Source organism: Petromyzon marinus, unplaced genomic scaffold (genome assembly GCF_048934315.1).
Source record: "Petromyzon marinus isolate PM22_M1 ecotype Great Lakes invasive population unplaced genomic scaffold, UKy_Petmar_22M1.pri1.0 PM_G_Scaffold_72, whole genome shotgun sequence".
NCBI classification, from domain to species: Eukaryota; Metazoa; Chordata; class Hyperoartia; order Petromyzontiformes; family Petromyzontidae; genus Petromyzon; species Petromyzon marinus.
In genome coordinates, this window is record NW_027423027.1 from 529,927 (window position 1) to 557,499 (window position 27,573).

General features: G+C 46.7%; 1 protein-coding gene across 4 annotated transcripts; it reads left to right on the plus strand.

Moving 5' to 3' along the window:
- The first annotated feature begins 3,130 nt into the window (after positions 1-3,130).
- Positions 3,131-27,038, plus strand: LOC142920529 (uncharacterized). 4 transcript variants are annotated; one of them, XM_076062810.1, is made up of 15 exons: positions 3,131-4,033; positions 5,510-5,589; positions 12,450-12,614; positions 15,738-15,805; positions 17,040-17,113; positions 17,465-17,523; positions 17,656-17,725; positions 17,879-17,952; positions 18,754-18,862; positions 19,003-19,097; positions 20,003-20,178; positions 23,353-23,420; positions 23,599-23,651; positions 26,076-26,180; positions 26,373-27,038. In XM_076062810.1, exons 1-15 carry the CDS (start codon positions 3,190-3,192, stop codon positions 26,478-26,480), a joined length of 2,148 nt encoding a protein of 715 aa, XP_075918925.1. In that variant the 5' UTR covers positions 3,131-3,189; the 3' UTR covers positions 26,481-27,038. The 4 variants fall into 4 exon arrangements, with proteins under 4 accessions (XP_075918925.1, XP_075918927.1, XP_075918924.1 ...); XM_076062812.1 differs by lacking the exon at positions 17,879-17,952 and adding an exon at positions 18,023-18,096 and having other exon boundaries at positions 3,131-3,266; positions 26,373-27,037; XM_076062809.1 differs by lacking the exon at positions 17,879-17,952 and adding an exon at positions 18,023-18,096 and having other exon boundaries at positions 26,373-27,036.
- The last annotated feature ends 535 nt before the right edge of the window (positions 27,039-27,573 follow it).

Here is a 27,573-nt window from a genome sequence, read left to right on the forward strand (position 1 = left end):
TGATTCACTTGGGGCCTTGACAATGTGTCTAGCTTAGTGGTCTAATCACCACACCGTGTTGTTGTTGTTGTTGAGTGATTCACTTGGGGCCTTGACAATGTGTCTAGCTTAGTGGTCTAATCACCACACCGTGTAGTTGTTGTTGAGTGATTCACTTGGGGCCTTGACAATGTGTCTAGCTTAGTGGTCTAATCACCACACCGTGGTGTTGTTGTTGTTGGTGAGTAATTCACTTGGGGCCTTGACAATGTGTCTAGCTTAGTGGTCTAATCACCACACCGTGTTGTTGAGTGATTCACTTGGGGCCTTGACAATGTGTCTAGCTTAGTGGCCTAATCACCACACAGTGTTGTTGTTGTTGTTGAGTGATTCACTTGGGGCCTTGACAATGTGTCTAGCTTAGTGGTCTAATCACCACACCTTGTTGTTGTTGAGTGATTCACTTGGGGCCTTGACAATGTGTCTAGCTTAGTGGTCTAATCACCACACCGTGGTGTTGTTGTTGAGTGATTCACTTGGGGCCTTGACAATGTGTCTAGCTTAGTGGTCTAATCACCACACAGTGTTGTTGTTGTTGAGTGATCCACTTGGGGCCTTGACAATGTGTCTAGCTTAGTGGTCTAATCACCACACCGTGGTGTTGTTGTTGTTGAGTGATTCACTTGGGGCCTTGACAATGTGTCTAGCTTAGTGGTCTAATCACCACACCGTGTAGTTGTTGTTGAGTGATTCACTTGGGGCCTTGACAATGTGTCTAGCTTAGTGGTCTAATCACCACACCATGTTGTTGTTGAGTGATTCACTTGGGGCCTTGACAATGTGTCTAGCTTAGTGGTCTAATCACCACACCGTGTTGTTGAGTGATTCACTTGGGGCCTTGACAATGTGTCTAGCTTAGTGGTCTAATCACCACACAGTGTTGTTGTTGTTGAGTGATTCACTTGGGGCCTTGACAATGTGTCTAGCTTAGTGGTCTAATCACCACACCGTGTTGTTGTTGTTGTTGAGTGATTCACTTGGGGCCTTGACAATGTGTCTAGCTTAGTGGTCTAATCACCACACCGTGTAGTTGTTGTTGAGTGATTCACTTGGGGCCTTGACAATGTGTCTAGCTTAGTCGTCTAATCACCACACCATGTTGTTGTTGAGTGATTCACTTGTGGCCTTGACAATGTGTCTAGCTTAGTGGTCTAATCACCACACTGTGTTGTTGTTGTTGAGTGATTCACTTGGGACCTTGACAATGTGTCTAGCTTAGTGGTCTAATCACCACACCATGGTGTTGTTGTTGTTGAGTGATTCACTTGGGGCCTTGACAATGTGTCTAGCTTAGTGGTCTAATCACCACACCGTGTTGTTTTGTTGTTGTTGAGTGATTCACTTGGGGCCTTGACAATGTGTCTAGCTTAGTGGTCTAATCACCACACCGTGGTGTTGTTGTTGTTGTTGAGTGATTCACTTGGGGCCTTGACAATGTGTCTAGCTTAGTGGTCTAATCACCAGACCGTGTTGTTGTTGTTGATTGATTCACTTGGGGCCTTGACAATGCGTCTAGCTTAGTGGTCTAATCACCACACCGTGGTGTTCTTGTTGTTGTTGAGTGATTCACTTGGGGCCTTGACAATGTGTCTAGCTTAGTGGTCTAATCACCACACCGTGGTGTTGTTGTTGAGTGATTCACTTGGGGCCTTGACAATGTGTCTAGCTTAGTGGTCTAATCACCACACCGTGTTGTTGTTGTTGAGTGATTCACTTCGGGCCTTCCAACACCGCCGGCGATGATTATCTCAACCGGTTCTGGGACTCCCCTAGGTCGACTCAGCCTCAAATGAGTAGCTGGTGTAGCGGTGTGTAGTAGTAAAACATCGCTAGCACTGGGGAGACAAAGGCGGCCGGGCGTGGTGCTGGCCACCCACCCCCCTCGTGTGCCACAGTGCCGGTAGCCTTCATAGCTGCTGCTCGCTAACAGCACTTGCCCCTACAGCCTGTTACAGGCTACACGGTGTGGGATCTTTGTGTTATTGTTTGGTGTAAACATGTCAACATGTTGTGAAATTCTATTCCCGTGGGCGTCGAGGGGATGGCCATACCCTGGGCACGCCAGGTGAAGGCAGTGGCAGCAAGTATTCAAATCGCCATCACTTTCCATCTCTTTGGGGGGGGTTTGAGTGTTTCCCCCTCGCACGCCACGTGGAGTTTTCTCCCGGTGCTGCGATTTCCTCCCACACGTGTATAATAACAATAATAAGCACAACTGTTATTACATCTTAAAATAAAATAAAAACTAAATGCAGGACACTTAAGAAAAAAAAAATTCACTCGATGTGGCTCTTGGATCAATAGGCACGTGTCAGCTAATTATAGCATTGTGTGGTCACAATGATCAGGAGCACGGGGTAGGCCTTACGTTGAGGGAACTCCATTTGAAGAACTTTGATGTTAAGCTAGATTCATCTTCTTTGGTTCTTTCGGTAAAGTCACCACCACGTAGAATGAGAATAAAATAATAAATTAATAAAATAAAATAACACGATAAAATTCTCACGACGTTTCGGCCACAACACAAGTGGCCTTCATCAGGTGAAGGGACAGCGCTCGCTCCAGCGCTGTCCTCTAGACAGTCTCGTCCCTTCATCTGATGAAGGCCACTTGTGTTGTGGCCGAAACGTCGTGAGAATTTTATTGTGTTATTTTATTTTATCAATTTATTATTTTATTCTCTTTCTATGTGATGGTGACTTTACCGAAAGAACCAAAGAAGATGAATCCTTGCAGTCACGAAAGCTTTAAATCGACAAATGAATCTAGATTCTCATTGTCAGTGCAGCAAAGCACAAAATCAATACAGTAACACCATGAAAATACAATTACCGATTGACGTATTGGGAAACTTGTTGCATTCGTATTTTTGAAAAATGTAAAAATTGCAGCAACAACGCTGTTTGCCCCCACCTCCATTAACGCTACAGCGTAAACAGACGGGCGGTGGCAATTAAAAAAAAAATGATTCCCATTTAAACTTGTAAGTTGCTTTGCCGAGAGATCTCGCTGGTGCCATCTGGATTGCTCTGCAGCAGTGGCGCTGTCTTAATAAATTCCACATTTGTTTTTTTTTCTTGCGTGCACGTACACGGTGTCTGTGCGTCATGCAGGAAGACGGCTATCGGAGGAGTGTGCAAAGAATACAACATGGAGGGGAACGACAATGAAACCTTCAGCCGAAATTTGGGCAGCAGTTTTTCCACGCTCCCCGACTTCAAAATACGGTGCATCTTGGGCAGTGTTTCAGAGAATGAACGAGGTCACCGTCAATCTAGGCAGGTCCGGGAGCCATCGAGCCGTGGCCAGAGTCAGCTAGGGCAAGGTCGCGGTCAAACGGGGCCATTCCAGGTGATGTTGGGTCACGGGTGGTGTCAGATGGGACAAGGTGAAGGTCAATCTGGTGGGCAAATCCAGGGGCCATCGGTTCAAGGTTGGGGTAATAAAGGGCAGGGTCAGCCGGGGGAAGGCGACGGAGTGGCAATTCAAGGCCACAATCAGCCAGGGCAGGGGCCTTCGATTCAAGGTTGGGGTAATAAAGGGCAGGGTCAGCCGGGGGAAGGCGACGGAGTGGCAATTCAAGGCCACAATCAGCCAGGGCAGGGGCCATCGACTCAAGGTTGGGGTAATAAAGGGCAGGGTCAGCCGGGGGAAGGCGACGGAGTGGCAATTCAAGGCCACAATCAGCCAGGGCAGAGCCAATATCACGACGGGAAAAAAAAACCCCAATTGGGCCGAGGTCAGACTCAGCCAAAACAGGGTCAGCGTCAACCCGAGCAGGGCCAGGGACTGTCAGGGCACGCCCATGGTCTGCTGGGGCAAGGCCGAGGTCAACCTAATCAGGGCCTGAGTCAGCCAAGGCAATCTCATTGTCCACTGGGCCAAGTCCAGGAGCCATTGGGTCACGCTTGGGGTCAACTTGGACAAGGTCAAGTGGGTCGTGGTGAAACTGGACAGGTTCAACAAGGTCAAGCACAGAGGATGCTATTGCAAGGTCAGTCAACTTGGTCATGGTCAAGTGACACCGCCAAGGTCAAGGTATTCCTTTCAGCTGTAGATCATGGCCCCGTGTATCGCCTGGCTCCAATCTGTAAACCAATCGCGCCGCTTATTTTACTTAAAACGATCTCAATCCTCCGATGTCCACATTGATCGCCGAGCACGAATTCCGCTTGCGCTTTTCAACCGGCGTTTGACGTCAGAAGTACGGTGCGGTGCTCTGCTTAGTCATTGACGATAACGATGGTTAGGCAGCGCTTGCCCCAGGAACGCAAGAGGCGGTACGTCCGTCACGCCGCGATGAAAAGCGGCTCGGCCTAGGTGTGCGTGCCTAGGGCAGGTGGACCGCGTTGGCTAGGAGACGTTAACTACCTCGCCTGGTACGCAGGAGGGTCGTGGGTTCGATCCCGACCCCTGACGCCTGTTGCTGTGTATTTGGAGTTTGCGTGTCTCTCTCTCATCATCATCATCACGGTGGCTAGGAGACGTTAACTACCTCGCCCGGTACGCAGGAGGTCGTGGGTTCGATCCCGACCCCTGACGCCTGTTGCTGTGTATTTGGAGTTTGCGTGTCTCTCTCTCATCATCATCATCACGGTGGCTAGGAGATGTTAACTACCTCGCCCGGTACGCAGGAGGGTCGTGGGTTCGATCCCAACCCTGACGCCTGTTGCTGTGTATTTGGAGTTTGCGTGTCTCTCTCTCATCATCATCATCATCATCACGGTGGCTAGGAGATGTTAACTACCTCGCCCGGTACGCAGGAGGGGCATGGGTTCGATCCCGACCCCTGACGCCCGTGCGTTTGAAAGTTTGCGCGTTCTCCCCACGGCGGTGTTGATGTTGCTCCATGCCCTGCGTTGTTTCCCCGCGCATTTAGAAAAACGTGACGTTTAAGAGTAATGCGGCTGATATACATTGACACGTGGTGATGAACCACTTTGTTGAGCTTATCAACTGTGGCCAGGTCGCTTCTGAACAAGAGCTACGTATCCGAGCGGGCTCTTACGTGGTAAAATAACAAGTTTAGTTTCGTTTAGTTGATGGGTTCCTTTAATGCTGGCTTTTGTCTCCAAAGTTTTTTTGGGAAAAAACTTTTGGTCAGTTCGCCGATTTTTCTACAGGGCAAGCACTTTATATCAGAACGCAATTTTACTGAAGATTTATTCATATTTATGATGCTCATCATAACCTCTCATTGCCGACAGACACCCCGACTGAGCTGAGCACTAAACCTCAGTTGGAAAGTTCTAAAAAGCGATACGTGTGTCAACGTGTACCAATGTACATCTCGTGCGGTGCTATTATGAACGATGTACTTTAATACTCTTTGGTTCTATTGGGTAAAGTCACGTAGGTGAAAATAAACCCAATAGAACCAATAGAACCAAAGAGTATGGATCCTAGCAGTCACGAAAGCTTTAAATCTAGGATGTACTTTAACTTAATTGTGCGCAATTTTTGTTCGCAGCTCAAGCAAACATCACTGAGCAGCATCAACCTCGGCAGAGCACGCCACCGCCGCCGCCGCTGCCGCTTGATGGGCAAGAGGCAAGATGACTCGCTGATCACATTGAAACGTGTCCACAGATGTGCATCGTTATTTCACATTAATAATACGGTCATTTTAAGAAAATACCGATTCATCTAGTTTCATATTCTCGGTTCTTTCGGTAAAGTCACCACGTAGAAGGGAAACGATACAATAATAAAAATATAAAACAATAAAATTCTCGCGACGTTTCAAACATCTGAACAAGCTGCCAAATCGCTCTCCGTGGTACTGACGTTTAAAAAAAACTTTTTTCAAATTTTCTTGCTGTGGTTTTCACACCTGACGATGATCGCTGCTTGTGTTGCAGTCGAAACGTCGTGATAATTTTATTGTTTCCCTTTCTACGTGGCGGTGACTTTACCGAAAGAACCGAGAATGTGAATCACTGCAGTCGTGAAAGCTTCAAGTGAAAATTTATTTAGTTTCACGAAGCTTGGGGCTGCTGCCACGGTGCGCAATGGTTCAGCACGCTGGACTTGCGGTCCACAAGGTCGTGATGTCCAGGCGTGCCAGGTTTAATAGGCACGTGTCTACAATGTCCCACCTCTGTCCACTCTGCAGTATATATTGGTACACCGCAGTTGAATGGCAGGCCGCATGTGGTGGGGTAAAGTGTGGGTACTACCATCACTTCCAAGACGTCTCCCCAGCGTGGAGGAGTTCAGCCCCTAGTGAGGGTTTCTCTACCAAGACGTCTTGAACAGCGTGGAAGAGTTCAGCCCCTAGTGAGGGTGTCTTTACCAAGACGTCTTGAACAGCGTGGAAGAGTTCAGCCCCTAGTGAGGGCTTCTCTACCAAGACATCTTGAACAGCGTGGAAGAGTTCAGTCTCTAGTGAGGGTTTCTCTTCCAAGACATCTTGAACAGCGTGGAAGAGTTCAGCCCCTAGTGAGGGTTTCTCTTCCAAGACGTCTTGAACAGCGTGGAAGAGTTCAGCCCCTAGTGAGGGTTTCTCTTCCAAGACGTCTTGAACAGCGTGGAAGAGTTCAGCCCCTAGTGAGGGTTTCTCTTCCAAGATGTCTTGAACAGCGTGGAAGAGTTCATCCCCTAGTGAGGGTTTCTCTACCAAGACGTCTTGAACAGGGTGGAAGAGTTCAGCCCCTAGTGAGGGTTCCTCTACCAAGACGTCTTGAACGGCGTGGAAGAGTTCAGCCCCTAGTGAGGGTTTCACTTCCAAGACGTCTTGAACAGCGTGGAAGAGTTCAGCCCCTAGTGAGGGTTTCTCTACCAAGACGTCTTGAACGGCGTGGAAGAGTTCAGCCCCTAGTGAGGGTTCCTCTACCAAGACGTCTTGAACAGCGTGGAAGAGTTCAGCCCCTAGTGAGGGTTTCTCTTCCTTTAAAACGTCTTGAACAGCGTGGAAGAGTTCAGCCCCTAGTGAGGGTTTCTCTTCCAAGACGTCTTGAACAGCGTGGAAGAGTTCAGCCCCTAGTGAGGGTTTCTCTACCAAGACATCTTGAACAGCGTGGAAGAGTTCAGCCCCTAGTGAGGGTTTCTCTTCCAAGACGTCTTGAACAGCGTGGAAGAGTTCAGCCCCTAGTGAGGGTTCCTCTACCAAGACGTCTTGAACAGCGTGGAAGAGTTCAGCCCCTAGTGAGGGTTTCTCTACCAAGACGTCTTGAACAGCGTGGAAGAGTTCAGCCCCTAGTGAGGGTTTCTCTTCCAAGACGTCTTGAACAGCGTGGAAGAGTTCAGCCCCTAGTGAGGGTTTCTCTTCCAAGATGTCTTGAACAGCGTGGAAGAGTTCAGCCCCTAGTGAAGGTTTCTCTACCAAGACGTCTTGAACAGCGTGGAAGAGTTCAGCCCCTAGTGAGGGTTCCTCTACCAAGACGTCTTGAACGGCGTGGAAGAGTTCAGCCCCTAGTGAGGGTTTCACTTCCAAGGCGTCTTGAACAGCGTGGAAGAGTTCAGCCCCTAGTGAGGGTTTCTCTACCAAGACGTCTTGAACGGCGTGGAAGAGTTCAGCCCCTAGTGAGGGTTCCTCTACCAAGACGTCTTGAACAGCGTGGAAGAGTTCAGCCCCTAGTGAGGGTTTCTCTTCCTTTAAGACGTCTTGAACAGCGTGGAAGAGTTCAGCCCCTAGTGAGGGTTTCTCTTCCAAGACGTCTTGAACAGCGTGGAAGGGTTCAGCCCCTAGTGAGGGTTTCTCTACGAAGACGTCTTGAACAGCGTGGAAGAGTTCAGCCCCTAGTGAGGGTTTCTCTTCCAAGACGTCTTGAACAGCGTGGAAGAGTTCAGCCCCTAGTGAGGGCTTCTCTACCAAGACATCTTGAACAGCGTGGAAGAGTTCAGTTTCTAGTGAGGGTTTCTCTACCAAGACATCTTGAACAGCGTGGAAGAGTTCAGCCCCTAGTGAGGGTTTCTCTTCCAAGACGTCTTGAACAGCGTGGAAGAGTTCAGCCCCTAGTGAGGGTTCCTCTACCAAGACGTCTTGAACAGCGTGGAAGAGTTCAGCCACTAGTGAGGGTTCCTCTACCAAGACGTCTTGAACAGCGTGGAAGAGTTCAGCCCCTAGTGAGGGTTTCTCTACCAAGAGGTCTTGAACAGCGTGGAAGAGTTCAGCCCCTAGTGAGGGTTTCTCTTCCAAGACGTCTTGAACAGCGTGGAAGAGTTCAGCCCCTAGTGAGGGTTTCTCTTCCAAGATGTCTTGAACAGCGTGGAAGAGTTCAGCCCCTAGTGAGGGTTTCTCTACCAAGACGTCTTGAACAGCGTGGAAGAGTTCAGCCCCTAGTGAGGGTTCCTCTACCAAGACGTCTTGAACGGCGTGGAAGAGTTCAGCCCCTAGTGAGGGTTTCACTTCCAAGACGTCTTGAACAGCGTGGAAGAGTTCAGCCCCTAGTGAGGGTTTCTCTACCAAGACGTCTTGAATGGCGTGGAAGAGTTCAGCCCCTAGTGAGGGTTCCTCTACCAAGACGTCTTGAACAGCGTGGAAGAGTTCAGCCCCTAGTGAGGGTTTCTCTTCCAAGACGTCTTGAACAGCGTGGAAGAGTTCAGCCCCTAGTGAGGGTTTCTCTTCCAAGACGTCTTGAACAGCGTGGAAGAGTTTAGCCCTTAGTGAGGGTTTCTCTTCCACGACGTCTTGAACAGCGTGGAAGAGTTTAGCCCCTAGTGAGGGTTTCTCTTCCAAGATGTCTTGAACAGCGTGGAAGAGTTCATCCCCTAGTGAGGGTTTCTCTACCAAGACGTCTTGAACAGCGTGGAAGAGTTCAGCCCCTAGTGAGGGTTCCTCTACCAAGACGTCTTGAACGGCGTGGAAGAGTTCAGCCCCTAGTGAGGGTTTCACTTCCAAGACGTCTTGAACAGCGTGGAAGAGTTCAGCCCCTAGTGAGGGTTTCTCTACCAAGACGTCTTGAACGGCGTGGAAGAGTTCAGCCCCTAGTGAGGGTTCCTCTACCAAGACGTCTTGAACAGCGTGGAAGAGTTCAGCCCCTAGTGAGGGTTTCTCTTCCTTTAAGACGTCTTGAACAGCGTGGAAGAGTTCAGCCCCTAGTGAGGGTTTCTCTTCCAAGACGTCTTGAACAGCGTGGAAGAGTTCAGCCCCTAGTGAGGGTTTCTCTACCAAGACATCTTGAACAGCGTGGAAGAGTTCAGCCCCTAGTGAGGGTTTCTCTTCCAAGACGTCTTGAACAGCGTGGAAGAGTTCAGCCCCTAGTGAGGGTTCCTCTACCAAGACGTCTTGAACAGCGTGGAAGAGTTCAGCCCCTAGTGAGGGTTTCTCTACCAAGACGTCTTGAACAGCGTGGAAGAGTTCAGCCCCTAGTGAGGGTTTCTCTTCCAAGACGTCTTGAACAGCGTGGAAGAGTTCAGCCCCTAGTGAGGGTTTCTCTTCCAAGACATCTTGAACAGCGTGGAAGAGTTCAGCCCCTAGTGAGGGTTCCTCTACCAAGACGTCTTGAACGGCGTGGAAGAGTTCAGCCCCTAGTGAGGGTTTCACTTCCAAGGCGTCTTGAACAGCGTGGAAGAGTTCAGCCCCTAGTGAGGGTTTCTCTACCAAGACGTCTTGAACGGCGTGGAAGAGTTCAGCCCCTAGTGAGGGTTCCTCTACCAAGACGTCTTGAACAGCGTGGAAGAGTTCAGCCCCTAGTGAGGGTTTCTCTTCCTTTAAGACGTCTTGAACAGCGTGGAAGAGTTCAGCCCCTAGTGAGGGTTTCTCTTCCAAGACGTCTTGAACAGCGTGGAAGAGTTCAGCCCCTAGTGAGGGTTTCTCTACGAAGACGTCTTGAACAGCGTGGAAGAGTTCAGCCCCTAGTGAGGGTTTCTCTTCCAAGACGTCTTGAACAGCGTGGAAGAGTTCAGCCCCTAGTGAGGGCTTCTCTACCAAGACATCTTGAACAGCGTGGAAGAGTTCAGTCTCTAGAGAGGGTTTCTCTACCAAGACATCTTGAACAGCGTGGAAGAGTTCAGCCCCTAGTGAGGGTTTCTCTTCCAAGACGTCTTGAACAGCGTGGAAGAGTTCAGCCCCTAGTGAGGGTTCCTCTACCAAGACGTCTTGAACAGCGTGGAAGAGTTCAGCCACTAGTGAGGGTTCCTCTACCAAGACGTCTTGAACAGCGTGGAAGAGTTCAGCCCCTAGTGAGGGTTTCTCTACCAAGAGGTCTTGAACAGCGTGGAAGAGTTCAGCCCCTAGTGAGGGTTTCTCTTCCAAGACGTCTTGAACAGCGTGGAAGAGTTCAGCCCCTAGTGAGGGTTTCTCTTCCAAGATGTCTTGAACAGCGTGGAAGAGTTCAGCCCCTAGTGAGGGTTTCTCTACCAAGACGTCTTGAACAGCGTGGAAGAGTTCAGCCCCTAGTGAGGGTTCCTCTACCAAGACGTCTTGAACGGCGTGGAAGAGTTCAGCCCCTAGTGAGGGTTTCACTTCCAAGACGTCTTGAACAGCGTGGAAGAGTTCAGCCCCTAGTGAGGGTTTCTCTACCAAGACGTCTTGAACGGCGTGGAAGAGTTCAGCCCCTAGTGAGGGTTCCTCTACCAAGACGTCTTGAACAGCGTGGAAGAGTTCAGCCCCTAGTGAGGGTTTCTCTTCCAAGACGTCTTGAACAGCGTGGAAGAGTTCAGCCCCTAGTGAGGGTTTCTCTTCCAAGACGTCTTGAACAGCGTGGAAGAGTTTAGCCCTTAGTGAGGGTTTCTCTTCCACGACGTCTTGAACAGCGTGGAAGAGTTCAGCCCCTAGTGAGGGTTTCTCTACCAAGACGTCTTGAACAGCGTGGAAGAGTTCAGCCCCTAGTGAGGGTTTCTCTACCAAGACGTCTTGAACAGCGTGGAAGAGTTCAGCCCCTAGTGAGGGTTCCTCTACCAAGACGTCTTGAACAGCGTGGAAGAGTTCAGCCCCTAGTGAGGGTTTCTCTACCAAAACGTCTTGAACAGCGTGGAAGAGTTCAGCCCCTAGTGAGGGTTTCTCTTCCAAGACGTCTTGAACAGCGTGGAAGAGTTCAGCCCCTAGTGAGGGTTTCTCTTCCAAGACGTCTCCCCAGCGTGGAAGAGTTCAGCCCCTAGTGAGGGTTTCTCTACCAAGACGTCTTGAACAGCGTGGAAGAGTTCAGCCCCTAGTGAGGGTTTCTCTTCCAAGACGTCTTGAACAGCGTGGAAGAGTTCAGCCCCTAGTGAGGGTTTCTCTACCAAGACGTCTTGAACAGCATGGAAGAGTTCAGCCCCTAGTGAGGGTTTCTCTAACCAAGACGTCTTGAACAGCGTGGAAGAGTTCAGCCCCTAGTGAGGGTTTCTCTTCCTTTAAGACGTCTTGAACAGCGTGGAAGAGTTCAGCCCCTAGTGAGGGTTTCTCTACGAAGACGTCTTGAACTGCGTGGAAGAGTTCAGCCCTTAGTGAGGGTTTCTCTTCCAAGACGTCTTGAACAGCGTGGAAGAGTTCAGCCCCTAGTGAGGGTTTCTCTACCAAGACGTCTTGAACAGCGTGGAAGAGTTCAGCCCCTAGTGAGGGTTTCACTTCCAAGACGTCTTGAACAGCGTGGAAGAGTTCAGCCCCTAGTGAGGGTTTCTCTACCAAGACGTCTCCCCAGCGTGGAAGAGTTCAGCCCCTAGGGAGGGTTTCTCTTCCAAGACGTCTTGAACAGCGTGGAAGAGTTCAGCCCCTAGTGAGGGTTTCTCTACCAAGACGTCTCCCCAGCGTGGAAGAGTTCAGCCCCTAGGGAGGGTTTCTCTTCCAAGACGTCTTGAACAGCGTGGAAGAGTTCAGCCCCTAGTGAGGGTTTCTCTACCAAGACGTCTCCCCAGCGTGGAAGAGTTCAGCCCCTAGTGAGGGTTTCTCTTCCAAGACGTCTTGAACAGCGTGGAAGAGTTCAGCCTCTACTGAGCGCCCTCTAGTGGAGGCCCTTTTGCCAGCAGTGATTACGATCAAACAATTTCAGATCTGCGCCTTAAACATTTTTACGTTCATAGCACTTGGCAAAGACGTTTTAAGGGAAAGTTAATTTAAAAAATAAAAAAACCGTGTATTTGTGCTTGTACATGACTTGATCGAGTTTTCGGTTGAAATGGAGTAATAATAATCAGTTCAACACGTAGGCTTTCACGACCAATTATATTCGTATAATAAATGTTTTTTGGGTTATATCGCGTAAAGTATGAATGTGTAAATGTTGTGGATTTACTCTCCGACACACCGGTGGGCCGAAGTAGTAATTCACTGGCGCGTTTTGTTTACGTGACAAACCTCACTGGCTGGGTCGGGTGGTGGAGGGTAACGACACACACTTACGCGAGCCAACCCAAGAACGTTTATCGCGAATGATCGGTCATCGGGCAGCGGAAAATCTTGATGTGTTCACGACACTACGGCTTGGGAAGCTGCTGACACACGCTCCTCATGCCGTGTGTTGTGTTTGGTTGTTCTTTTTTCTTCGCAGAATAAAGATCACGTGTCAAGGACGTACAATTCTTTGCGCTATGAAATGAACAAGTTGAACATGTGGAAGGTCAGAGTTCACTCTGAGCTCAGCAAAAAGGAGGAAGCTGTCAGAATGGCCCAGGAGACGGCCGACGCTCTGCAGAAATCAACTCGACAAACACAGGTGGGTAGCAGCAGCAGTAAGTGGTCTCATTTCTCTAAAGCAGTGCTTCTCAGTGTGGTCACTTACCCCCGGTATCACCGGTGGTCCACCACGCTCCTCCGGGTGGTCCTCAGGGCTGTGAGTAACACAGGTGGGCAACAGCAGCAGCAGTAAGTGGTCTTATTTCTCTAAAGCAGTGCTTCTCACAGTGTGGTCACCCTCCCTCCCTCCCCCGTACCACCGGTGGTCCTCCATGCTCCTCCGGGTGGTCGCGGGGTTGTGATGCAGGCTGATCCGGAGAGTAATTACAATGTACGTCATTATTATTATTAAATTAAACTCGTGATATTTAAAAATTAGGTGAGGAAAAACGACCTTAACCCTCGGGTCTAAATGCGCCCCCCCTAAAAAAAAACCTCGTAGCTGCGTTTAAAAATATAAAGCGTTTGTATTCCCGTAATATGAGTGATTTAGTGTTACTGCTATTTAGAGAAACAAGCGAATGGCTGAGTTGGTTTGCGGGCCGACGACTTGTCGAGTTTCCGCGGAGTATTTGTGCATTGCGCGCGGTCATTCTCTTGGCCTTTAATCTTTGGTTACTTCGGTAAAGTCACGTGGTAGGTATAAAGATGATAAAATGTCCACGACGTTTCGATCGCAACACCTCAAGCGCTTTGTCCTAGGGCGGTAAAAAAAGTAATCCCTGCAGTGGAACTGCTGAACCAGCGAGAGAGTCCTGTCACAACAACAACAACAACAGCAGCAGCAGCAAGAGGTTTAATTTTTATTTTCGCCTGAGGACGACCGCCGCCTGTGGTGTCGCGATGGAAACGTCGTGATTTGATTTATTATTTTGTGTTGTATTTTTATACGCGCTACGCGACTTTACTTGAATGAAAGCAAAGACTGTGGATTCCTGCGGTGACGAAAAACTTCAAATCTCTTAGTCTTATTAAATTTTTATTTAAATATTTCGTGACTGCAGGGATTCATATTCTTGGTTCTTTCGGTAAAGTCACCGCCACGTAGAAGGGAATCAATAAAATAATAAAAATTTAAAACGATCAAATTATCATGACGTTTCGACTGCAACGCAAGCGATCATCGTCAGGTGTGAAAACCACAGCAAGAAAACAATTTTCACCGCCGCTCTTTAAAAAAAAATTCTTGCTGTGGTTTTCACACCTGATGATGATTGCTTGTGTTGCAGTCGAAACGTCGTGAGACTTTTATTGTTTGATATTTTTATTATTTTATTGTTTCCCTTCTACGTGGTGGTGACTTTACCGAATGAACCAAAGATTATGGAATCCTGCAGTGACGTAAACTTCAAATCTCTTCTTCGTCTTCTTCTTGATTCTTTCGGTAAAGTCGCCACGTAGAAGGGAAAAAATAAAATAATAAAAATTTAAAACAATAAAATTCTCACGACGTTTTGACTGCAACGCAAGCGATCATCATCAGGTGTGAAAACCACCGCAAGAAAAAAATGTCACCGCCACTTTTTTAAAATTTTCTTGCTGTGGTTTTCACACCTGACGATGATTGCTTGTGTTGCCGTCGAAACGTCGTGAGAATTATATTGTTTTATATTTTTATTACTTTATTGTTTCCCTTCTACGTGGTGACTTTACCGAAAGAACCAAAAATAAATCTCTTAGTCTTGTCGACTAAAGCAGTGAAACGCTTTCATTCAATGTTGGTGTGAGTGGCTCCTCATTTCTCCAAACCCAAACATTTATTGTCAGCTAATCGGTAAACTTCATCAATCTTTTGACGTAGACACGTAGCCAATGATCAGGTTTGGTTTTCCTCAGTGCACTGTGTGTATGTTGAACTTCTTTCACACCGTACGTAGCCAACCGTGCTGTGTGTGTATATTGAACATCTTTCACACCGTACGTAGCCAACCGTGCTACGTGTGTGTATGTTGAACATCTTTCACACCGTGCGTAGCCAACCATGCTACGTGTGTGTATGTTGAACTTCTTTCACACCGTACGTAGCCAACCGTGCTACGTGTGTGTATGTTGAACATCTTTCACACCGTACGTAGCCAACCGTGCTATGTGTGTGTATGTTGAACTTCTTTCACACCGTACGTAGCCAACCGTGCTATGTGTGTGTGTGTATGTTGAACTTCTTTCACACCGTACGTAGCCAACCGTGCTATGTGTGTGTATGTTGAACATCTTTCACACCGTACGTAGCCAACCGTGCTACGTGTGTGTATGTTGAACTTCTTTCACACCGTACGTAGCCAACCGTGCTACGTGTGTGTGTATGTTGAACTTCTTTCACACCGTACGTAGCCAACCGTGCTATGTGTGTGTTTGTTGAACTTCTTTCACACCGTACGTAGCCACCTGTGCTATGTGTGTGTATGTTGAACTTCTTTCACACCGTACGTAGCCAACCGTGCTACGTGTGTGTATGTTGAACTTCTTTCACACCGTACTTAGCCAACCGTGCTATGTGTGTGTGTATGTTGAACATCTTTCACACCGTACGTAGCCAACCGTGCTACGTGTGTGTATGTGGAACATCTTTCACACCGTACGTAGCCAACCGTGCTGTGTGTGTGTTTGTTGAACTTCTTTCACACCGTACGTAGCCAACCGTGCTATGTGTGTGTATGTTGAACATCTTTCACACAGTACGTAGCCAACCGTGCTACGTGTGTGTATGTTGAACTTCTTTCACACCGTACGTAGCCAACCGTGCTCAATGGGAGATGCAGTGGCATCTCAAATAACGTTGCTACATTTGCATATTGTTTCAGACTCATTAATTTCGTCTGGTTATAATCACGATTAGGTTGTTTTTGTGGATTCCCCATAGTCATCATTATGATTGGTAATTGTGTCCACTCATCATTCGTCATTGTTAACTAAAATAGAGAAACACTTGGTTTGCCAAGACAATAATTTAAAGGTACTTCTAATCTGTTTGTAGCTTCAATTGGACAGCAATAAGATTCGTGTCTGTGGTTCCTCAGCGATCGCTTTGTCTGCATGATTGACGATGCTTTATGAAACCCGAACGTCATTATCAGTGCTGTGTGTCAGATAACAATTATCAGACAACTGTGTTGAAGCGGTATGCGTCACCTCAGCGAAGTGTGTGTGTCGTGTTTCCTTTCAGCTTGAAAATGTACACCTCAGCGCGCAACTTCAAGACGTGATTGACATCAAAGGAGATTTAATGGAGAAGTAAGAAGTTATTCATTTCCCTCGAATTTCATCTTTGTCCTCTGTTTAGGTTCCTAAACTTACTGGAGAAACCCGAAGAGCAATGAAGCTCTTTTTTTTGTAACAAATGTCCGGTAGATTTCAGAGATGTCCGGTGGACTCAGGGGCGAGGAGCCAGGATTTTGACTTTGGGGGGGTTGCTGACTTCAACATTCTGAGATATCTCAGTGTGTTTGTGTTTTCCAATGGGCACCACAAATGTATAAAACTAATTATTGGATTTGAGCTGCGGAGTTTATTAATAGGTCGGAGCCGCCGACGTGGCCAGTAAGTTCGATAAGTTCGCAAGGCTGCCGCTCAAGCAGCCTGCAGGGCAGCACGCAAGGTGGCAGCCTGCAGGGCAGCACACAAGGTGGCAGCCTGCAGGGCAGCACGAGGTGACATCACAAGGTGACATCACAAGGTGGCAGCACAAGGTGGTAGCCTGCAGGGCAGCACAAGGTGACAGCCTGCAGGGCAGCACACAAGGTGGCAGCCTGCAGGGCAGCACAAGGTGGCAGCCTACAGGGCAGCACGAGGTGGCAGCACACAAGGTGACATCACAAGGTGGCAGCTGGCAGGGCAGCAGCACAAGGTGGCAGTCTGCAGGGCAGCACAAGGTGACATCACAAGGTGGTAGCCTGCAGGGCAGCACACGGGGTGGTAGCCTGCAGGGCAGCACACAAGGTGGTAGCCTGCAGGGCAGCACACGAGGTGGCAGCCTGCAGGGCAGCACAAGGTGACAGCCTGCAGGGCAGCACACAAGGTGGCATCACAAGGTGGCAGCCTGCGGCATTTTGCAGCAGCCGGATATCCGGTTATCCCGATTGCCGACTTCCCCAAATTTTCAGGGGGGGGGGCTGACCCCCCCCATCCCCCCCTGTTGCTCCGCCCCTGAGTGGACTACTGGGTGGAGGTCAGAGGTCACGCCGGCAGAACAAACGAGCGACTTGTTGATGACACCAACATCCTCTCTGCATTTTCATTTTAAAAACTTTCGCGACTGCAGGAATTCACGTTCTTTGGTTCTTTCTGTAAAGTCACAGAAAACAACAAAATCACGGTGAGTTTTTATTTTGTTGTTTCCCTTCTACGTGACTTCACCGAAAGAACCAAGAATATCTTCATCTGCAATGCGCTTTGCCTTAAAATGGCGGATACGTTCCTACGAAGGTTTTCTGACCCGCCGTCCTTGCAATGTGCCCGTGTCCGTAAGGATCCGTGCCACCAGGCAGATGTGTGACGATCTGAAGGGCCAGTCCTCTTCAGTGCAACAAACATTAACCAGAGGTACATTCTCAACATTCGCCGACCATTGGACGTTGCCGGTGTTACACGTTTAGTGATTAAACTTGCTTGTCGTTGACTCACGTGGGTCACGTGCGTACGGTGATAATGGACGTTGACGGTGTAACACGTTTAGTGATTAAACTTGATTGTCGTTGACTCACGTGGGTCACATGCGTACGGTGATAATGACATTGACGGTGTAACACGTTTAGTGATTAAACTTGATTGTCGTTGACTCACGTGGGTCACGTGCGTACGGTGATAATGGACGTTGACGGTGTAACACGTTTAGTGATTAAACTTGCTTGTCGTTGACTCACGTGGGTCACGTCCGCACGGTGATAATGGCAGCTGAAACAGAACAAGAAGAAGTGGAAGCTGTTCATTCGTCGCTGAAAGCAGAACTGAAGGTAAAATGTGTGATGCTTTTTAAATTTTGTTTTCATTTAATTGTATTTCTTGAGAAACGTGTAACGGTATAAACGTACGCACGTGCACATTTAACATTAATGCTGGATCCCCGCTGTCATCCTCTCTTAAAGACGTTTGCGGTGACTTTCAGCGAATTGAATTTAAAGTCTCAAAATGACAAGAATATTGCGTTGTGCAAAGGTGAGTCTCGTGCCGGGTGACGCAATGCACGGCTGCTCAGTGATACGCAGAGCACTGTCGATGATGATCAATGACCGTTGTGGTTTTTACTGGATGAATATTGACGCGCTCAGCCACTTTGTCGAACGTGCGACGCGCGTGTGTCGTACGCAGTGGAAGCAGCTGTGGAAGCGACGGGGAGAGCGCGGTGGGACTTTGTAAACAAGTTGACGATTAAAGAAAGCCAGGTTCGCGCGAATTCATGAGCTCATCGCTTTTGCTCACATTTTAAATGCATGACGCGTGTGTCGTACGCAGTGGAAGCAGCTGTGGAAGAAATGGAAAGAGCGCGGTGGGACTTTGTAAACAAGTTGACGATTAAAGAAAGCCAGGTTCGGGCGAATCCACGAGCTGATCGCTTTTGCTCACATTTTAAATGCACGTTGGGATAAAAAAAAAATTGGATTAAATGACCATGCATTACCTTTTACAAACCAGTGTGTATATATATAGCTCAAACCCCAAGGGTCTGTTATAATTCAGGCTCATTAATTTTTGTTGATTTCAAATGTAAGAAATGCAGCTCCTAAAGGCATGCCTGTCTCAATCATAAAATATCCTTTGAAGATCAAGATCACCTTCAAATAAAAACTGATATATTAATGTTCCTATCCCAAACTATTGCCTTTAACGCCTACTATTGCCATTGTGTACAGTGTTCATACATTGCTTTTACAATTTACAAACGTCTGTATAACAATATAATGCTTAAAATGTGAATTATTTCCACTTTAGAACGTATTCAGTGCCCTAAACGCATTTGTTCAACGAAATATATGGGATCTGCACATTTCGACCTCTTTGTCTTGATTTCTCAAGTTCATTTCAGTCTGGTAAACACAACTTATCTGACTTCAATGATGACTTTCAAACCAGAAAACTCGCCTTGCCCAGCAGTAGGTCATTTCATAGATCCGTGCGTAAAGTCGTATTATTATCTTTGTCGTTCAGTAGTTAGCAAACAGAGAGTTCCGTCTTTTCGCTCTTAGGCCAAAGAAATGTCCGAGCTGTTGGAGTTAAAAAATGAAGAGCTCAAAATGGCCTCGCAAAAGCTGCAAGATTCCATTGAAAGCTGCGCTCGACTCGAAGAAACAGAGCGTGAGAGCACACTTCAAGTTGCCCGCTTTTTATTGCCAACGAGCCCGGATGTGTTTGTGCGTGTGCGCGGTGGGCAAATGTCTGCACGTCCCGACCGTGAAAGTCGATCCCGATTTCATTTGTTTTGCATGAATTAACAGGCAACTTTCAAGCACGGCTTGAGCAAATGCAGAAAGAAAGTGGTACCCTGAAACTCGAAGTAAATCGCCGTCGGGAAATTGAAAGCACGCTGCAGGTGACCTATCCGTTCATTTTTTTTATTTAAAGCTTTCGTGACTGCAGCGATTCATATTCTTAGCTCTTTCGGTAAAGTCACCACGTTGAAGGGAAACAAAATAATAAAATATATTTAAAACAATAAAAATTCTCACGACGTTTCGACCATAACACAAACGGTCGTCATCAGGTGTGTCGGTTTGCATTAATTAATTTATTTTTAAACGGTGTTTAAATGGTGTTTTAAAAATAAATACATTAATGCAAACCGACACACCTGATGACGACCGTTTGTGTTATGGTCGAAACGTCGTGAGAATTTTTATTGTTTTATATATATTTTATTATTTTTATTGTTTCCCTTCAACGTGACTTTACCGAAAGAGCTAAGAATATGTATCCGTTCATATTTATTACATCGCTAATATTGTCTGCATTCCTTAACTGGATATTTTTAACGGAATGGTTTTCTTTTTGATTTAAAGCTTTTGTCACTGCAGGGATTCATATTCTTGGTTCTTTCGGGTAAAGTCGCCACGTAGAAAGGAAACAAAATAATAAAAATATACAACAATAAAATTCTCACGACGTTTCGACGGCAACTCAAGCAATCATCATCAGGTGTGAACACCACAGCAAGAAACATTTTTCACCGCCACTTATTCCAAATGTTCTTGCTGTGGTTTTCACACCTGATGATGATTGCTTGTGTTGTCGTCGAAACGTCGTGAGAATTTAATTGTTTGATATTTTAATCATTTTATAGTTTCCCTTCTACGTGGCGACTTTACCGAAAGAATCAAGAATAAGGAATGGTTTTCTCTTAGCCTTTTTGGAAAAGTCTCAAGCTTTTTTAACTGTATCTGAACAAATGCAGCGGGTCACCCGCCTCATCGATTTCATCATCGTACGGTCTGAATGCAGGCTGGGATGCAAAACGCGGAGAGAAGTTTTGCGGAGAAGGAGCGAGAGTTCACCGCAAGCACCGCGGGGCAGCGGCTGTCGTGCGACAAGCTGCAGCACGAACGTCGGGACCTGAACGTGATTGTGCAAAACCTGGAGAAGGCAAACGAAGAGTTGACAGCAGCAGCCAGCCAGAGGCAAGTGGTGAACTTTTACAACACGGAACGTGGCGCGTGCCGAGACATTAATCATCGATTTAAAGCGTTCGTGACTGCAAGGATTAATTGTATTAAATAATAAATTAATAAAATTTAATAACACGATAAAATTCTCACGACGTTTCGGCCACAACACAAGCGGCCTTCATCAGGTGAAGGGACGAGACTGCCTCAGCGCTCCAGCGCTGTCCTCCAGACATTCTCGTCCCTTCACCTGATGAAGGCCGCTTGTGTCGTGGCCCGAAATGTGAGAATTTTATCGTGTCATTTTATCAATTTATTATTTTATTCTCAATCTACGTGATGGTGACTTTACCGAAAGAACCAAAGAAGATGTTAATTATCGTTGCGTCGCTATTGTCACGTACTACGCTGGTTGACGCAGGAAAGCACCACGGTGGTGTTCTTCACTCATTTTCAGAGGTGGCGGAGGGCGAGGGCGGGTCGGGGGGGGTGGGGCACGTCCGCCGATAAGACACGGTACAGCGTGAGGGCCGCCACACGTTTTAACACTGCTGGGTTTGACAGCAGCACACGAGGACGACGACGACGACGACGATGGGGAGGTGATTTCAGATCTGGGTATTGTCAGGGGCCGCACAAGAGGCCACCAGGGGCCGCTCGTGGCCCGCCGGCCTTGCAGTGAAGGACACTGCCCCGCAGTGTTCACGTTTAGAAGGGGGTCTGCAATTGTTTTGCAGTAGGGGGCGACAATTGCTTCGTGTTTCCCCCAATTAAGTTATTAGCGAGTTTTCAAGTTTGTGAATTTCAGACGTTGGGAGCTACTAAGGAGAAGGCGCTGCATTGCGTAGAACATCTCTGACTGTTGTGGTATCTGTAAAGCAAAACAAATACAGTACAGTTTAAATTTCCATTTAAAGCTTTCGTGACTGCAGGGATTCATATTCTTGGTTCTTTCGGTAAAGTCACCACCACGTAGAATGGAAATAAAATAATAAAAATAAAACAAAATAAAATTCTCACGACGTTTCGGCCACAACACAAGTAGCCTTCCTCAGGTGAAGAAACAGAACTGTCGGGAAGACGGCGCTCGAGTGAACACTGCTAAGCTTGGCAGCGTCTTTTAAGCTGGGTGGGAGGAGCAGAGCCCCTTGACTTAGGAGTTTACATATCAACAGAAGGATTTAGCATTGAAGTAGCTAAGTTAATGTGTTGGATTAGCATGATGTTAATGTGAGGAATTAGCATGTAACTGGGAGATTAGCATGATGTTGATGTGAGGAATTAGCATGTAACTGGGAGATTAGCAGGATGTTAATGTGAGGAATTAGCATGTAACTGGGAGATTAGCATGATGTTGATGTGAGGAATTAGCATGTAACTGGGAGATTAGCAGAATGTTAACGTGAGGGATCAGCATGTGACTGGTCACGGAAGTAGCTATGTTAAAGTCCGAGTTTACATATCAACATAAGGATTTAGCATTGATGTAGCTGTGTTAATGTGTTGGATTAGCAGGATGTTAAAGTCAGAAATTAGCATGTAACTGGGAGATTAGCATGATGTTAGTGTGAGGGATCAGCATGTGACTGGTCACGGAAGTAGCTATGTTAAAGTCAGAGTTTACATATCAACAGAAGGATTTAGCATTGAAGTAGCTAAGTTAATGTGTTGGATTAGCATGATGTTGATGTGAGGAATTAGCATGTAACTGGGAGATTAGCAGGATGTTAATGTGAGGAATTAGCATGTAACTGGGAGATTAGCATGATGTTGATGTGAGGAATTAGCATGTAACTGGGAGATTAGCAGAATGTTAACGTGAGGGATCAGCATGTGACTGGTCACGGAAGTAGCTATGTTAAAGTCCGAGTTTACATATCAACATAAGGATTTAGCATTGATGTAGCTGTGTTAATGTGTTGGATTAGCAGGATGTTAAAGTCAACAAATTAGAATGTAACTGGGAGATTAGCATGATGTTAGTGTGAGGGATCAGCATGTGACTGGTCACGGAAGTAGCTATGTTAAAGTCAGAGTTTACATATCAACAGAAGGATTTAGCATTGAAGTAGCTGTGTTAATGTGTTGGATTAGCAGGGTGTTAAAGTCCGAGTTTACATATCAACAGAATAATTTAGCATTGAAATAGCTGTGTTAATGTGTTGGATTAGCAGGATGTTAAAGGCAGAATGTTAGTGTGAGGGATTAGCATGCCGGTTTATTTTTTCCTTGTTTCAACGTTAGCACCACGGAAAGCGACGAGCTTTGTTCAGACGGACGAGTCCATCATTGTTCGGAACGGAGGAGGGGGGAGAGGGAGAAGCAGCCACGATGCGCTGGGTCTGCAATTATTTTGCAGTAGGGGGCGACAGTTGCTTCGTGTTTCCCCCAATTAAGTTATTAGCGAGTTTTCAAGTTTGTGAATTTCAGACGTTGGGAGCTACTAAGGAGAAGGCGCTGCATTGCGTAGAACATCTCTGACTGTTGTTGTATCTGTAAAGCAAAACAAATACAGTACAGTTTAAATTTTTATTTAAAGCTTTCGTGACTGCAGCGATTTATATTCTTGGTTCTTTCGGTAAAGTCACCACGTAGAAGGGAAACACTAAAATATTAAAAATATAAAACAATTAAATTCTCACGACGTTTCGACTGCAACGCAAGCAATCATCGTCAGGTGTGAAAACCACTGCAAGAAAATTTTCTTGATATGTGGTTTTCACACGTGAGAATTTTATCGTTTTATATTTTTATTATTTTATTGTTTCCCTTCTACGTGGTGACTTTACCGAAAGAACCAATAATAGAGTACAGTTTGTTTACCGATGCAGTTTTCTGCATCGTTTAATCTGGCTTCTGCCGCACATCACGAACACAACGTCCGCGTGACGATTATCCGAACCGGTCCCGGGCCTCCACTCAACTCGGCCTCAAATGAGTACCCTGGTGCGGTGTGTGAACATTGCCACTGGGGAGACAAAGGCGGCCGGGCGTGGTGCTGGCCACCCACCCCCTCGTGTACCGTGCCGGCCTTAACAATGATGCTCGCGAGCAGCACTTGACCCAACAGTCTGTTAAGGCTACACGGGGACGATTTTCGTCTTGCATTGATTGTGTACTGCGTTGCGTATGACATTTTTTTAAACAATTAAATGAGGCAGATGTCTTGTTATGTTTTTTTTTTATCAGGCGCAGCGAAGAAGCTGAGATTCGTAGCAGGCTTGAAAGAAATATTCGTGAAAAAAATACAGAAATAGGTAGGCAACGTTTTGAGAGTGTCAGTGACCATTGCGAGTGTTAATTATTTATCGCACGTGTGACATTTGACCTCTATCAGGAGTGTACATTGTTAACGTCTGTTTAATATATTTTCATCGTTGTCCAACGTTTATTGGTAATCCTTAATTAATATTATCACTCGATTAATACTTTTAGGTAATTTGAAGATTGCAAGCGACAATAACGACATGAAACATCGCGAAACGCTGGTGAGCACATTTCAATGTCGTCTATCGCAATATCAGCCAGAAGAGCGGACGACGTTCAACGTCGCGATTGTAGTTCACAAGTTCATTAGCCAAGTAAAGCCCAATGAGCCAAAAAAGCTCTTTGTCAATGGTGGCTCAGCAAATCATTCTATTTGAACAATTACACAGGTTCACATTTTTAAAATAAATCAATTAGATTGTACTATTTACATTCACATTTGAAACTTTTGTGATCTTAACAGTCGGTTTAGGTGAGGACAGAGATGACAGAGTGAAGGTGCTAAGAGACGATGCTAGATGGTTCCAAAGCTTTGTAGCAGCTACATTAATGATTTCGATTTATCTTCCCACCCGCCCCACTTCTCTGAAATGGTTCAATTGCGTTGGGATTGTTTTCCGCCAGCGAAGTCACCTGCTTGAGCAAGCTATGCAGCGTTGCCGTATTGGGGCTCGCACTTTGTTACCCAAAAAAAAACACAATCGCTTTTCGATTTATAATAATAGGGTTTTTCCTCTTTTTTCTGGCAATAAAACTGAAACCTTTTTACGAGGATTCACGTCACTGCAATAACCACAATACCTGCAGTCAAAATGCAAACAAAAAACCTACTATGATAATATATATGTGGCATTGTCCTTGAAACTGATTGGTCCACACCAAGGGACGGCTTTCTTTTGAGCCTCGACCCAATTGGTGCTCGACAAGATGACGCCAAAAGGCGTACATTGTCTTTGAGCTGTGTGACGCCTTTTGGCGTGGACCAATCAGTTTCAAGGACAATGCCACATATATTATCATAGTAGGTTTTTTGTTTGAATTTTGACTGCAGGTATATTGTGGTCAATGCAGCGACGTGACTCCTCGTAAAAAAAGGTTTCAGTTTTGTTGCCAAAAAAAGGGGGAAAACCCCTCTATTATTATATTTTGGCACTGGCAAAGGAGGTCCAATGATGTAGATGCTCACCCCGAGCCCTCATTACCTGGATAGTGCATTGTCTTTGAGCTGTGTGACGCCTTTTGGCGTCATGTGGTCTAGCACCAATTGGGTCGAGGCTCAAAAGAAAGCCGTCCCTAGGTGTGGACCAATCAGTTTCAAGGACAATGCCACATATATATATTATCATAGTAGGTTTTTTTGTTTGCGTTTTGACTGCAGGTATTGTGGTCGATGCAGCGACATGAATCCTTGTATAAAAAGGTTTCAGTTTTGTTGCCAGAAAAAAGGGGGAAAACCCCTATTATATTATTATATTTTGGCACTGGCAAAGGAGGTCTAACGGTGCTTTTCGATTTTATCAAACACGGAACGCCGGCCACTGCGTCGGTCTCCGTCGCTGTGCTCGCAACGGCGTTTGGGTCGCGTCCCAATATTTTTTGTTTTGCTTGGCAAGGCGTTTCACGTTGAGCTCCTGAGAGGCTCGGGGAGCACGTGGGGGGGGGGGAGGGGGGAGAGAAAGGGAACGTTCAGACGGCATCCGAGAGCATTTACATTATGAGACCTCCTTTGCCAGTAACAAGATATAGTAATAGGTTCTACCCTTTTAAACTGGCACGAAAAACTGACACCTTTATTCAAGGCATCATGTCTGCAATAACCACAACACAAGCAGTCAAAATGCAAACAAAAGAGACAACTCTGATAATAATATTGGCACTGTCCTTGAATTTGAGTTTTTTGTGCCAGTTAAAAGGGTAAAAACCTATTCCTATATCTTGTTACTGGCAAAGGAGGTCTCATAATGTAAATGCTCACCCCGAGCCCTCAATACTCTGATAGTGCGTTGTTTTTGAGTTGTACGCCTTTTGGCATCTTCTGGTCCAACACCAGTGGAGACTAGGCTCTAAGAAAAGCCGTCTCGGGTGTGGACCAATCAAATTCAAGGACAGTGCCAATATCGTTATCAGAGTTGTCTTTTTGCTTGCATTTTGACTGCTTGTGTTGCGGTTATTGCAGACATGATGCCTTGAATAAAGGTGTCAGTTTTTGGTGCCAGTTAAAAGGGTAAAAACCTATTCCTATATCTTGTTACTGGCAAAGGAGGTCTCATAATGTAAATGCTCACCCCGAGCCCTCAATACTCTGATAGTGCGCTGTTTTTGAGTTGTACGCCTTTTGGCGTCTTCTGGTCCAACACCAGTGGAGACTAGGCTCTAAGAAAAGCCGTCTCGGGTGTGGACCAATCAAATTCAAGGACAGTGCCAATATCATTATCAGAGTTGTCTCTTTTTTGCTTGCATTTTGACTGCTTGTGTTGCGGTTATTGCAGACATGATGCCTTGAATAAAGGTGTCAGTTTTTGGTGCCAGTTAAAAGGGTAAAACCTATCGCTACGGCATCCGAGAGCTTACGCCCACCGTGGTGCAATAAACACATCTTGGGGTATCGTAGGAAGTGTTGGTCTCGTGTCGTGTCTTGCGTGAAGGAATCCTTAGACGCGTTCAAACGAGAGAGAGCTTCACTCCAAGAAGCCGTCTGTCAAATGGAACAGCGGATAGCCGCCATGGAAACGCTGAAAAACGAAAGCAAGGTATTTCGAACGTTTCTTAAATCTACGGGTAAAATAATAACCCGCGCAACACTTCCCTGTGAGCGTTATCGTTTGCAAACGCGTGTTAGAATTGCGTCAATTGTCGTCGCTGCGGATGCTCTTTTTTGCGCGCACAAATGTGGCAATTCGCGTCGCCCGGCGCCGCATCTTGGGGCGTCGTTTACCTTCCAGAGCGAACTCAACGGAGCGAAAGCAAAAGAGCGCGTCTTGGAGAATGACCTCAGAGACGCCTTGAACGCGGTGAACGTCCTGGAATCAGAGCTGTCTCAGGAGAGGTAAATGTTGGAGCGTTATTTTTCAGCTCGCTCATTCGGGCGCATTTAGGCGTTCCCCTCCTCCTCCCCCTTCGCCCTCTCTCCCTTTTATCGTTTCAACCCCCGGCCGTCCTTCCCCCGAGAGCGGTGTCTCTTCACCTTGACCGCAGCCTGCCACCCCTTGTGGCTCTCAGCCGTTAACAACGTCGTACAACGTCGATACGGTAGAAACCGTGGGATCGCGAGCTCGATTCGTTCCGGAAACGTGTTTTGTAATCCAAAGCACTCGCGTATAATCAGAGCACTCGGTACATCAGTTGTGATCACGTGACGCCCGGCAGTACAAAGCGTGTCTACACGTGCGCTGCGCGTATTGCGAGAACCTCGCTCGTTTATCAAGTTAATATTTATTTACAAATGTAGCCCGTCTCGCCAAACACTCGCAGGCCAAGTTACTCGCAATCCAAGGTTTTACTGTACACAGCAACTCCTCTGCACCCCCTGTGGGACGTAAGGCCACAATAAATACACAGGGGTTGATGAAACAAAGTAGTTGTACTAACGTATCCACGCTAAATTTGCGTTTTGTTTTTTCACCTTCTAAAGAAAACAAATCTGGCCGTGTCTCGTACCCCCCCAGAAAGGGAATCTCGCACCCTCAGGTTGTGAAGAGCCATTGCCCTACAGGGTTATCCGAGTTAAGGAAGTAGACACCAGGGAAGTAGAGTTTATTTAAACACATGGCATCGACGGGTTAAAGATATAAAACGCCGGTGAATAATCGGCGTGCTTGACAGGTGTCAAGTCCCAGGCAATGTCGTCTGTCTGTGTGTGTGTGTGTACCTTAAGCGTACACACACACACACAGACAGACGACATTACATACAGACACTTACATACAGACTCTTACATAAAGACACTTACATACGGACAATTACATACAGACACTAAGACACTTACATACAGACACTTACATACAGACACTTACATACAGACACTGAGACACTTACATAGACACTTACATACAGACACTTACATACAGACACTTACATACTGACACAAACAGACACTGAGACACTTACATACAGACACTTACATAAAGACATTTACATACAGAT

Coding starts and splice junctions, on each gene's coding strand:
- LOC142920529 (XM_076062810.1), top strand. CDS start 3,190: ATGGAGGGGAACGACAATGAAACCTTCAGCCGAAATTTGGGCAGCAGT. Junction 17,953..18,753: donor TGACGATTAAAGAAAGCCAG/GTTCGCGCGAAT, acceptor TTTCGCTCTTAG/GCCAAAGAAATGTCCGAGCT. Junction 26,181..26,372: donor CGCTGAAAAACGAAAGCAAG/GTATTTCGAACG, acceptor TTTACCTTCCAG/AGCGAACTCAACGGAGCGAA.